Source organism: Poecilia mexicana, unplaced genomic scaffold (genome assembly GCF_051168715.1).
Source record: "Poecilia mexicana isolate PSO_F unplaced genomic scaffold, ASM5116871v1 scaffold_16, whole genome shotgun sequence".
Classification (NCBI taxonomy): domain Eukaryota; kingdom Metazoa; phylum Chordata; class Actinopteri; order Cyprinodontiformes; family Poeciliidae; genus Poecilia; species Poecilia mexicana.
Genome location: NW_028263385.1, coordinates 4,335,955 through 4,348,552, shown reverse-complemented (window position 1 = coordinate 4,348,552; position 12,598 = coordinate 4,335,955). Strand labels below are relative to the sequence as shown.

The following is a 12,598-nucleotide window of genomic DNA, read 5'->3' as shown; positions in this document are numbered from 1 at the left end:
TGAAATAAGAGAGAAGATCCAAACTGTGTCATAGCAGATAAAGGTTGGAAAATAAAAAAAAAGGTGTTATAAAAGGTGATATATTTTAGATGTGAAGCTGAAGGAATTATTTTCTTCTTGTTCAGGAAGGAGTGATCACAGAGGCGGAGGTTCAGTGTGTCATTCACTGCAAAAACCCAAAAATCCACCCAAAAAAGTGCTGTCCGACCTGCCCAGGTGAGTACTGGTTTTAATGTAAAAACAGATAAAACTTTTCATATGTACTTATTCTACTCATATTCATTTAGAGGGAACTCAAGAAGTTTATTTAAAAACATATCAACAGCAGCGTTTTTAATCATTTTAGTTGCTTTGTACTCAAAATAATTTGGCATTTGTTTTTATTTTATTTTATTACCCGATTTACAAATTTTTAGACTTTTAAGTATCTATTTATTGTAGTATTTCTGATTGTTATTCAGACATTGGTATTATTTTCACCGTAAAACACTAGATTCAAGATGTGTTTATGTTTTCAACTGGTGTTTCTGTGTTTTTCATCTGTTTTAATGCAGTGAATCATTTTCAAAACAAATATTGTTAATGAGTTTAACAAAACATGCTTTAATAAACTGAATAGACTTCTAAATAAAATATGCTTACATCTTTTGCTGCAGGTTGCATCTTTGAGGGTCTCCTTTATAAAGAGAAGGAAGAGTTCAGTCCTGAAGGCAAACCATGCATCAAGTGCATGTGCACTGTGAGTACACATTCAGCATAAATTCACCTTTCCAACAGGATCTCTGTCCTGCAAATGAGTTAGCTTTGGAGTCTCTCAGGAGTCACAAATTTCTGGTTGGAACAACATCTGCCTCTGCTTTCCCCATTTTAATTCCTCCCATGTTCCTGCTTCCCTCCAGCATCTCCCCTTAGACAAACAAACCCTTCAGGCAGGTCCATAAACACATGAAAGTATTAATGTGTTGACACCCAATAAGGACAACCTCGAGGATTTTTAAACAAATGCTCATGCAAGCTTGTTATCATACTTTCCCTTGTTTATTTACAAAGTTAACAGAGCTCCTTATGATGCTGAATGATTTTACTGTATCTGTCTGACATTTAAAATGCTGTGTCAAGATGTATCTATGAAAACTTGTTATGGAAAAATATTGTTCTTCATGTATTTATCTTTTGTTTTAAGCAGAGGTTGAGCAATAAAATAGGCCAGAGGTGCACAGAGTGTGGCTGGGGAGCCATTTTTTGGCCATACACATGATTGTGTATGGCCCCTATCCCCAGTTAAAAAATAATGCTAATTTAATCTGTCTGTTGATTTTGTTAAAGAAAGAAACTGCATGCATTACTTTAAAAAAGGCACAGGAGAAAAACCTTTTTTAATTCTTCTGGAACGACATGATTCAGGGATCTAATTTCTTCAACAATTGTGCTTTGTTGTGTATTTCATTAAAATATTGGAAAATTTAGGTAAAGAAAAAAATAATCAATGAATTTGCATTTGAACTTTTATTAAAAATAATCTGATGTTTGTGATGCTTGATTACTTTCAGCTTGACAATTTTGGCCTACATGGCAAAACATTTGGCTTATGTGCAAATCACATTTACACTGACATCTATGACAGAGTGTCATAGATGCTAATGTGATATACAAACATGAAACCACACTAATGCATGTTGGTAATTAGGATTTATGTTTTTTTTTATTTTAGGGAGGACGGACTCTATGCATGAAGGAAGTGTGCCCTGTGCTGTCGTGTCCTGCTCACCTGAGCCACACCCTTCCTGGACAGTGCTGTCCCAGGTGTATAGGTATGTCTGAGCTTCAGCTCTTTTGTAAAGCTCTCACTGTTTATGTGATTTTCTTCATACGTGATTTTCTTTCTCCTCCAGGTCAGCGGAAGGTGTTTGATCTCTCTTTAGGAAGTTGTCTTTTCCACAGCGATGTCTATGAGAATGGTACTTCCTTTATGCTCAACAACTGTACCACCTGCACATGCAAGGTACTTTCTCAGAGATTCATTTTTATTACAACATATTTAACTGTTTAACTTATTTTACTACTCTTTTCTTGACAATAATATGAAATGTGAATATTCTTTGTTTAGAACTTGGAACTTATTTTACAATTTTTTTTCCACTTTCTGACTTTAACTCAGACCAAAAAATGTCTTCCATTTCAGAAGTATACATCTATTTTCTAAGTGTTTGGGTACAATTACATTTTATGTTGTGTCCTTAACACATTTCTCAAAGTAATTTGAAGAAATAGAATAATTTCAGAAAGCCCAGATAATATTTTTTGGCTTTCTAAGCCTCTGATTGGTAAATAAATACTATTATGAAAACCACGAGGAAACACATGAATGACCGGACATGTTTTATCTGATTTACTGTCAGATAGTGCAGAAAAATTATTCTATATCTTTTTATGCAGTGTGCTAGGATCAAGAGTGATTAACTCTCTGTTTCTTGTCCCTTAAGGATTCAACAGTGGTGTGCAAAAAGCGGTGCTCACGTCCAGGCAGCTGCCAGGGCAGTCAGTGCTGTGATGAGTGTTTGTCTTATGTGAAGGTGGAGGAGGTGAAGTACTGCAGAGTGAGGAACAAAATCTACAGGGTGAGGACAAGAAGGAATGGATTATTGATGGACAGATTAGTCACTTTCTGATAAAGATTAAAAAACGGACGGATGGATGGGATGAATAGATTGATAAATAAATAGGATGATGAATGAGATAATGGACTGGAGAGCTCCCCTTGTGGTGAATGATCATTATAGCATCTAAGCTAAACTAGCTTAGACGCTTAGACAAACCAACAAACATTGTTTTAGTTGCATCGGATTTTTATGTATAGATTTGTTCCATCTAGTCAAATTGCAGTAGATTAAAGCAATTGTTACAGACCATTGCTTTAATATTGGTGCTTCAAACATTACCAAATTAGCAAGCAGAAAAGCAATGCAGATGTTGGGTTTACGACATGCTGTCTGAATGTAATGTGCAGGTTTATATATGATCTCTAATTCTGTGACCCTGTTGTGTCCGTAGGAAGGAGACATGTGGTCGTCAGTGAACTGCACTCTTTGTGCCTGTGTTAAAGGCAACGTCGAGTGTCGGCCCAAACAGTGTGTGCCGATCACTAGCTGCCCCTCGGTGAGTGATGGAGATTCACTTCTACTTGTAGACGTACATCTGGATTTTCCGTTTATTAGATTTGCAACTCGTACGTTATTTTGTCTTTTCCCAAACAACCTGTATATCTTACAGGTGCATGGTATGGTTCAAGACTTTCTGTCATTTCCAAAGTCATAAATGCCCCAAAATGTCGACACAATCTATTAGCCTGATCTAAAAATTATTTTCCCGTATCTTTTCACAAAAAAGAAAATATTCTTACATTGTTATTTCACTGTCTGTTGATTTATGTGTAGGAATTGCCACCCTTTAATGGTGAATAGAATAAAACAATATTTACTTGAACAAGATCTTAATATTTTAGATTTCCTAAGCTTGCGCAATTTCCTTCTGGTCAATACTTAGTATTAACCATAGATTAATAATAATAATAATAATAAAAAAACTGGTAATTGGTTTTAGGTATTTTTCTACAACAGTTAAATGGCAGCAGCATGCTGACTTTAAAAGAGGTTTGTGCTGCGTTCACCTGTCGCAGAAGTCGCTCCGAAGTCATCTGTCGGTCTGCGGGTGATGGAGTGGATTCCTGACATACCGCCGACCGGTACCGGTCATGCAGTCAGAGCTGGTGTCAGTGTTAGTCCAAGTTCACACGCTTCCAGTGGTTACAACAAGCCCTCACCTGTTGTTCGCGGTCAGAGCTGGAGACTGCAGAATGATGTTGGTGGTCTGTGTTGTCATTTCTCTCCAATGAACATGATTTGTCATGTCAGATTAAATTTCATCATTATTATTCTTTATGAGGTGGGAATTGTTTATAATTTTGTTTAAGACAACTGGATTTTTTAAATGTATCTATTTATTACTATTATTTATGGACATTCTTGTTGTTTGGAATGGGAGAAAACCATGTTAAGGGCTGTGTCATTTACATACAGAAATTATACTTTGGGAAATAAAACCATCAAATTATAACTCACCCACTCTCATGCCACCAGTGTTTGTGAAGATTCGGAGTGAAAAGGACTGCAAGAAGTGAAAAAAAGTGCTATAAATTGAACAAAACCTGTGATAATTTGCTTACTGCTTCACATTATGTTCTGAATCACTATTAAACTGTTTCAGACCTCTGAAGTGCTTCACAAGGCCCAAAATGGAAGCATTTTATTAAAGAAATCCACCAAATGATGTAGTTTATTTGTTAAAGATTTGCAATAATGAAGGAGCAACATGGCCGATATTGAAATGTGACCTTTTAGTGCTTATGCATGGTGCATTGTTCATTGATTAGAAAAGTTGTTTAACTTTCCAGTGGGTTGAGCAAGATGGAAAACATTCTGGTCTCTTGGTACATCACCAAAACAAACATGAAAACAGGAAGAAGAAAAAAACAGCTGCTATGAAGGTGACATCACTTATTGAACAACAATGAAGTAATAAAGATAATTTGGTTGTGTCCAGGATCAGCTGATGTCAAGAGATGCACTACCTCTCGCATCTACTATGAATCCAAACTTTGAAAACATGTTCAAAACACTTCTTTCTAAAACAGAGCTGGATGTAAGGAGAACTGAGAGAACCACATCTTGGCTCAGTTCTGGATTAATTTGTGACGGTAATCTGGTCGTTTACAGCACACAAACTGCTCCACCTGTCCTTAGTGGTCACAACTGTGACTCTTCACTGACACAACACACTCTCTAAGCTCACATGGACACACACAATCTCTCCCAGGCCGTCCTCCTGCGGTCAGCAGCAGGTCAGCCGAGTGTCTGGGTCCCCTTTGGAGACAGCGTGTCTCCGAACAGCCTTTTGTCTGTATTATGTTTGAGTGACAGCAGAGAAGAGGTTCCCTATATTTAGGCCCTTGAAAACTAATCTGTCACTGTGTGTGCATTTTGAAAGGGAGTGTGTATTCCTCTATGTGTGTGTGTGTGTGTGCGTGTGTGTGTGTGTGCGTGCACTCTTCAAAGACTGAGAGTGGCCTTTGTGTGGAGGATAGAACTGAAGCGTATGCTGGGAGTACAGAGAACGTCTACGAGCGATGACAGATGAGTGGCGTGCGCATGAAAAAGACAGGGGAGGAAAAGGACTTTAGAGCTGGTCTGTCCAGGCTTTCAAAGGAGAGTCAGAGTTAAAACGGGGGTTGCTGCTTGAGCTTCAGAATTAAGGCTTAAAGTTCAGAAAAACATTACATCAGTGAGGGTCGTCGTTTAGAAGGAGGTGCAAACGAAGAGCGACCCTCAGGCAACAGAAACTGCGTGTAAAAGAGTTCTCTGATCTGCTCTTCTGATGGAGGTTGAAACATACACACACATACTCACCCACACATAGACAGAGGTTCCTGTTACACAGACAAAGTCCATTACTCGCAGTTGGAGTGTTATATTTGTGGCATCCCTGATTTGACTATAAACTTGTTAAAACACAAACCATTTCTTTTGAGGATTGGTGGGTACCACCAACTAAAATGTTAGTTATTTTAATCCCAAAACAATAATCATAAACATTAGCTCTGCTAATACTAAAGCGCTACAAAACACAGTATTTTGTGGAAGCTATGCTGAAGCATTGACTTCAGTTCAAATTATATTTTTCGTTGCAAGACTACAAAGATTATATTTTGTAGTTAAGTTTAGATATTGTTCTCTAATATTTATATTTTATTGTGTTCCTGTATATATTTTGTTTGGGCAAAACAAAATATTGGGAAGAAAAAAGTGAATGTGAGGAGAGGAAACGGATCTGCTGCGTAAACAGTCTTCACCCCTTCAAAATTAGAAGAGACCAACACCAACGCTAACACTCTTAACAACCGATAACCAAAACTTCAATACAGATGTTTAACTTTGATCAACTGAAAATTTGCAAAGCAGCCAAGTAATTTACAACTTTAGAATTTACCTCAAAAAAATAATTTAGGGAAGTTAGCAAAGCGCAATACAAGCAATTAGCTCTGCTAATTAGCAGAAGTGTGTCCATTTTAGAAGTAATGAAAAACTACAAAAATTTAGAAAAACACAATCCATGTTTTTACTAAACATTCAGTCCAAAGTTTGATGATCTTGTGAATGTAAATTAGCTTTTCACATGCAACTTTGTCAGCTTTTCTGAAAGGAATCAAAGTTTAAAGAATCTAAAATAATAAATTAATTTTTAATTTCACTCAATATGTTGTGTACTGATAACAGTGACTCAAACATTGATTTTGATTCAATACTTTATGATTATGAAGGGATATGAACAAATTCACCCATTGGATAATTCGTCCTTGAATGGTTCTGACTGGTATTTTGCAGGCCAATAACTGGAAACTCTGTTTATTCCAGTCCTACCATTAATTAAGTGGATCTGTTATAAATGTTATCACTTTTAGCCAGATATTCTTCCGTCTTTTTTTTTCTTTTTGTTGATAAGAATGAATAATGCCTCCACCTCATTCCTTACAGAACAAGATCCTGAACAGAACCGGCTGCTGTCCAGTTTGCACTGAAAGTGAGTAAGTCCAACTAATTGGAGTATTAAATAAACTTTGGTCCAGACTGTGGTTTGTCCTCAGGTCATTTTTCCTCAGCAGAAATCCCCCAGCATGGTCTATTTCAGTAATACAAATACCCTCTAAACCTCATTTGCACATAAAATAAAATGTAGTTTTATTTGGGCAAGGCAGACTTTTTACCACACCACATGTACTGGTTTCACTTCTGAGCAAGGCAGATTAGAGCCACATATTTCTGTATTTCTCATAAATTCCGTTTCTGGAGTTGGATTTCAGGTTTTTCAGATTCATTCGTTTAAAGCTTGTGATGTTTCGTGGTCTGCTGCTCTTCCACTGCAGTTATTTATAGTTACTCAGATTTAAACAGCACGAGTATCTTTTCCATGTTTTTTTTTTCAATCATTCCCTTTTTATGTCTTTTTTTCTGTACAGAACCTGGGGTATGCACAGTCTTTGGTGACCCTCACTACAACACCTTTGATGGCAGGACCTTTAACTTTCAGGGAACTTGTCAATATGTGCTGACACGTGAATGTGGTGGGACCCAATCTGGAATGCCAGGAAACAGCATCAACAGCTTCACGGTAGGTAAATAGGTAAACAGAGGTTGTGGAAATTTGCTTATCCCAAGTTAGATGAAAAATAGAAGGAAAAAAAACTCACCTCAGCTCAATATGGAAACTTTTCCACTGTGGAAGGAAAATAAAACATACTTAAAAAAATATATATGATTAACAATCTGAAATGTGTGACTTGTGTTTGTAATTTGCCACTTTTACTCTTTACCCCTAAATCCAGTGCAGCCTTCAGACGTCACCTACATGATAAAATCCACTTCCTTTAATCTCAAATCGTTCTGACACCACCAAACTTACAGCCAGAGATACAATCGGATAGACTGGACCAAATCATCTTTATGTGTTAGAATGGACTGAACCTAAATTGGAGTCTGAGGCAATAATTGAAAAAGATTTCCACAGACACTTTCCATCCATTTCTACAGATGTTAAGCTATTCTGCAGAGAAGAATGAAATGGACAAAAATAAACCCAATCCACCTCAAATGATTTTGACTTATTTGCTGGGAATGAATACAAATGAGTGGTGCACATTTCTAAAATCAACCTTTTCCAAAACAGCTGCCTGTTAAAAAACTTGAAATGGTTGATAGACTTAAATTCACATCAAGATCTTAAGCTTAAATATTAGCGTAGTAAGTCAAATTTGTCTTAATTGTAGGTGTTGGTGAAGAACGATGCTCGGCGAACTCGTTCGTTCTCCTGGACTCAGTTTGTTGAAATTCGACTCGGCGCTTTGAGTCTCAGTCTGCATCAGCACCTCACAGTTCGAAGGAATGGGACTCGCATTGCACTGCCGTACCACGGCCCTGGGGTGCACATCGATTTGGATGGATACCTGCTTAAACTCACCACCATTGCAGGTTGGGACACATTAAGACTCACAGTATATTTGGATATTGTTGGGCAACTGAAAATTTAGCCCTTATTTACTTTTTTCAATAGTAAATCCACAGTCCCTAAGCTGTGTTTTTCACACTACAGGTCTAGAAATAACCTGGGATGGCGACAGTTTTGTAGAAGTGGTTGCTGCTCCGCACCTACGCGGTCGCCTTTGCGGCCTCTGTGGGAACTACAACGGTCAGAAGCGAGACGACACCATTGGGGGTGACGGCTTGTTGAAGTTCGACGTGGACGAGTTTGCTGAGTCATGGCGAGTCGATGGAAATGATGTTTGCTCCCAGCAGCATCCACCTCGCAGGTCGACGTCCCACCTGTGCCCCGGCACAGTCAAAGTCAAGCTCCGGGCCCACCGAGAATGTCAGAAGTTAAAGTCGTGGGATTTTCAGAAGTGCCACCGTGTGGTTGATTTTGGGCCGTTCTACAGGTAGAAACAAGATTGTTTTTTTTTGTGGAATTGACTGTTTAGTCCACAAGCCCTTTGTCACTGATTAAGCATGTGATAAGAGTCTTTGTCCTTTTGTGCTACTCTTTCATAAATCAATCAGTGTGTTTGAGGTGTGTCTTGATGTAACAAAAAGTGTAAACCAACCTGTTAGAAGCTTACAAAGCAATGACAGTCATCTGGTCATTCCCAAATTCTTTGAAGATATAGGAATCTTAATTGTATTTAAAAATCTTACTTTAAAGAATATCTGACAAAATTCAGACTTAATGTTGTGAAAGTGAAGCCGTTCTACACTAAATGATATTGTGCTCTTTGCAGGTCGTGTGTGACAGACATGTGTGAGTGTCCGGTCCATAAAAACTGCTACTGTGAGTCTTTCATTGCCTACAGCAGAGCCTGTGAGAGGGAAGGAGTGCCAGTACAGTGGAAGCCTGACAACGTCTGCATGGGTTAGTGTTTGTGACTCATCACCAGTCCCATAGACTAATACATAGCAGAGGAAACACAATAGAGATGCCTTGAGATCTAAATACTGGCCTTTCTGATTTACTTTCACCTTAAGGGTGTTGCATAGTTTATGTGTTTACAGTAGATGTATCCTCAAAGTGAGAGAAAAATAGCAAGTTTGGTCTATCCCAAATAATATTTATGCATCTTATCATAAAACTAGTATAAAGAATTTGGCATTTAACTGTATGGATTTGCTAACAAAACAACCTGGTTTATATTTTGCTTTTTACGTACCGAATGTGTTTGTGCTTAAAAATAAAGCATGAGGCTAAGAGACATTTGTTACATCTAGTTTTCATGCTTTAAGTCCTGATGTTCTCTTTTTTTTCAACTTCTTTCTCCCAGCCACCCAGTGTAAACATGATGCAGTCTATGACACCTGCGGTCCTGGATGTATTAAAACCTGCGACAACTGGAATGAGATCGGACCATGCCATAAACCCTGCGTGGCCGGCTGCCACTGCCCCGCCAATCTGGTGCTGTTCCAGGGACGCTGCATCAAACCCACGTCCTGCCCTGGACGGTGACCCTTGTTAACCTCTGACTGAGTGGGAGGGGCTAATTTAGGGAGACTCGTCTGTAGTGTCCAAACTAGAGGACCAAGCTAACAAAAACACGCTAAGGACGCTAATGGGTTCAGGCCTACCAATCTAAGGCACCATGGTACTCAGGGTCCATAATGTTGCAAAGAAACGTGCTGCAGTGACTTTCAACTCAAGAGAAACAAAAAACGGGGGACAGACTGACACATCTCAGATGTTCTTGTGCCTCTTCTGATGCCAAGTACTGTGACATTTTTAGAAGAAAAACTAAATATCAAGAAAAAACTCAGGGCACCATCTGAGGACCGTTCAGGTTTGGGCCTTTGAGAAGCTGCTTGGGCCAGAGGATTCGTCTCAGAGCCAATCAGGTGCCTCCTTGCAGAGACTTAAGTTGGAGACACTGGGTATACGGATTTGTGCATTACTGAGAAACTTTCTGATGCATCATATCAAACTGCCCGGCTGATCTCTATTCCATCAGTGCATACTGTAAGCTTACCAGATTCATATAAAAGACAAAACAGCTTTTATATTATTATTGCTCTAATTATTATGTGTTGTTGATGTTAATTTATATATCCTTCATTGACATGTTGTAGCAAGAGCCAGAACCAAGAAATCTAATTGTTTTGTTTGATTCAAAGGGAAACAAAAAGCTATTTATGTATTTGTTGTGTACTTTTGTGTTACTGTTTGAAGAAAAATGCCCAAATGTGACTCATTTATTGCACCATCGCAGGGAATAAGTACTGTATTGTATTAAAGCTCCGTGTACAGTTTGTTGTGGATAGTATAAAACCTGAAGGTGTTCATGTAAACATATGTTTCACTTGACGATAATTATTTAAGACCAGCAATATATCCTTTGTTTCGAAGTTCCTTTTTGACTACTGTCTCTGCTCTTTATAGTAAATGAATATTGAAGTATATTTCTATATTTAAACGGGGAAGAATTAGATTGATGTTGGAAATGTTTATACTACAAAAAGTAAAACTGGAATCAAATATACAAGAAAATTACAATACTAGGAGCAACATTATAGGGAGTGACAAAGGAGTCAAAAATAAAAACCAAATCAATCTGTTAAAAAATGTAGCTGAATATAGATAAAGAAGTAGAGGTAAAAATGAACAAATTAGAAGCATAAAAAGTGCAAAATGTTATTTTCAAATATTGTGAGAATTTAATTGTTTTTTGTAGATATTTAAATATATTTTTTTCTATATTTTGTTTTGTCTGCTGCTTCTGCACCTAATACAGAAATAGCAAAAAGCAACAAAGAAAGAACAAATATTAGATAAATTGTATTTTCGTACCTTTATATATAAACCTGCCTAAATTATTAAATATATACAAAATAATATGTGGAAAGTTAGTTTTTATTTACAGAAATGTATCTAATTATTAATTGTATGGATGTTATTCTTAAGATATTTTTATGCTGTCCAATCGATTCTGGATTAATGTGATATACACAGCGCCGTGAAAAAGGTGTTGCCCCTTTAAAGATGTCTTGTTTTTTTTTTTTTTTTGCTTTAAATGGTTCAGATTAAACATTTAAATTTCAGAGCAAAGAAACAAATATTGAAATTTTAAAAAAGTAAATTTAAAATGATTTTCTCATTATTAAGCAGAAAAATACATTCAATACCAACTTGGTCCTAAGTGTAAAAGTAAATGCGTCCTAAAAGTAACAACTGACTTCAGGTATCAGTGATAACTGAAAATGAGTTGTTTCCCTTGTAGAGGAATTTTGGCCCACTCTTCTTCTCGTCCTTGAAGGATTGTTTTAACTCAGCCAGTGAAGAATCTTTTAAACATGAAAAGCCTGTTTAAAGTTATGCCACAGCATCTCTCTTTTATGTTTAGGGTTTCAGTTTTGGACTTGCTGGAGGGTTTGACTCACTTATTTTAATCTTAAACATTTGTCTAGTCAGTCAACAACTTTTTTTCAGAAACATTTAGATCATCAAGATGTTTTTTGTACATGTGAAACTTTGATCTCAGCAGTGGTTTGTAATTTTGACTTCTCTGATTGATGCAGCCCTTCAGATGCTCTGGGCTCTTCTGCAACCTCCTAGATGAGTCACTGAAGCTCTCTCGGAGTAGTTTGAGTTTGCTGGCCTCTTCTGGGAAGGTTCAACATTGGTCTTTTTTTTTTTTTTTCCCATATGGAAAATGATTCCCAACGTGACTAACTGGAGTTCTAAAACGTTAGAAATTGCTTGGTAACCTTTTCCTGACTGATTTCATTAACTATTTGTCATCTACTGCTTTCTTTTAGCCTACTTCATGTTGTCAAACAGGTGCTGTTTAAGTCATTTCTTTATTCTACACATCTGAGAGTAATCAGGCCTGGATGAGGCTAGTGAAATTAAACTCAGCCTTCCAAATAATGTGTTTAATCAAAGTTAATTCATGATTTATCAGGGAGAACAATTACTTTTTCCCACAAGGCCATACTGGTTTGAATAATATTTCCTGTAATAAATTATATCAAAATGATATGAAAATTGCTTTTTGCATTTGCTCAGGTTATGTTTGTGTTGTTTTAAAAGGTGTTTTATGATCTAAAACATTTCAGTGTGACAAAAAAGAAATAGAAGAAATTTGGGTAACACTTTATTTGAAGTGGGTGAATAAGACTGACATGACACTTTCATTAACATGACATAACACCTGTCATGAACATGAATAAGCCTTCATGAATATTTATGACTGTTGTCATAAAGCGTCATTCGGTAAATGATATAAATTTGTTATAAAATATTACTGATTGCACTTTAAAAATTAGATAACTTTATGCTATTAAAGGTAAAGTTTAAACAGTAATGATTTCTTAGTTAATGTCAAGATGTCATAACAAAGACATTTTGAATAATGTCAACTTTGTATTAAAAGTGTCATAATTTACCAAATGACGCTTTATAACAACAGTCATAAATGTTCATGAAGGCTTATTCATGTTCATGACATGTGTTT

At 36.9% G+C, this 12,598-nt stretch overlaps 1 protein-coding gene across 1 annotated transcript in view; it reads left to right on the top strand.

The window, feature by feature from the left end:
* bmper (BMP binding endothelial regulator) overlaps nt 1-12,129 on the top strand; it is a 41,359-nt gene extending 29,230 nt beyond the window's left edge. The window contains exons 5-16 of the mRNA XM_015001179.2: nt 126-216; nt 657-739; nt 1,712-1,811; nt 1,893-2,002; nt 2,484-2,618; nt 3,052-3,156; nt 6,588-6,633; nt 7,070-7,221; nt 7,877-8,078; nt 8,200-8,542; nt 8,882-9,012; nt 9,419-12,129. Coding sequence (XP_014856665.1) covers nt 126-216; nt 657-739; nt 1,712-1,811; nt 1,893-2,002; nt 2,484-2,618; nt 3,052-3,156; nt 6,588-6,633; nt 7,070-7,221; nt 7,877-8,078; nt 8,200-8,542; nt 8,882-9,012; nt 9,419-9,600 — 1,680 coding nt within the window. The 3' untranslated portion in view covers nt 9,601-12,129. The remainder of the gene's footprint in view (nt 1-125; nt 217-656; nt 740-1,711; nt 1,812-1,892; nt 2,003-2,483; nt 2,619-3,051; nt 3,157-6,587; nt 6,634-7,069; nt 7,222-7,876; nt 8,079-8,199; nt 8,543-8,881; nt 9,013-9,418) is intronic.
* The last annotated feature ends 469 nt before the right edge of the window (nt 12,130-12,598 follow it).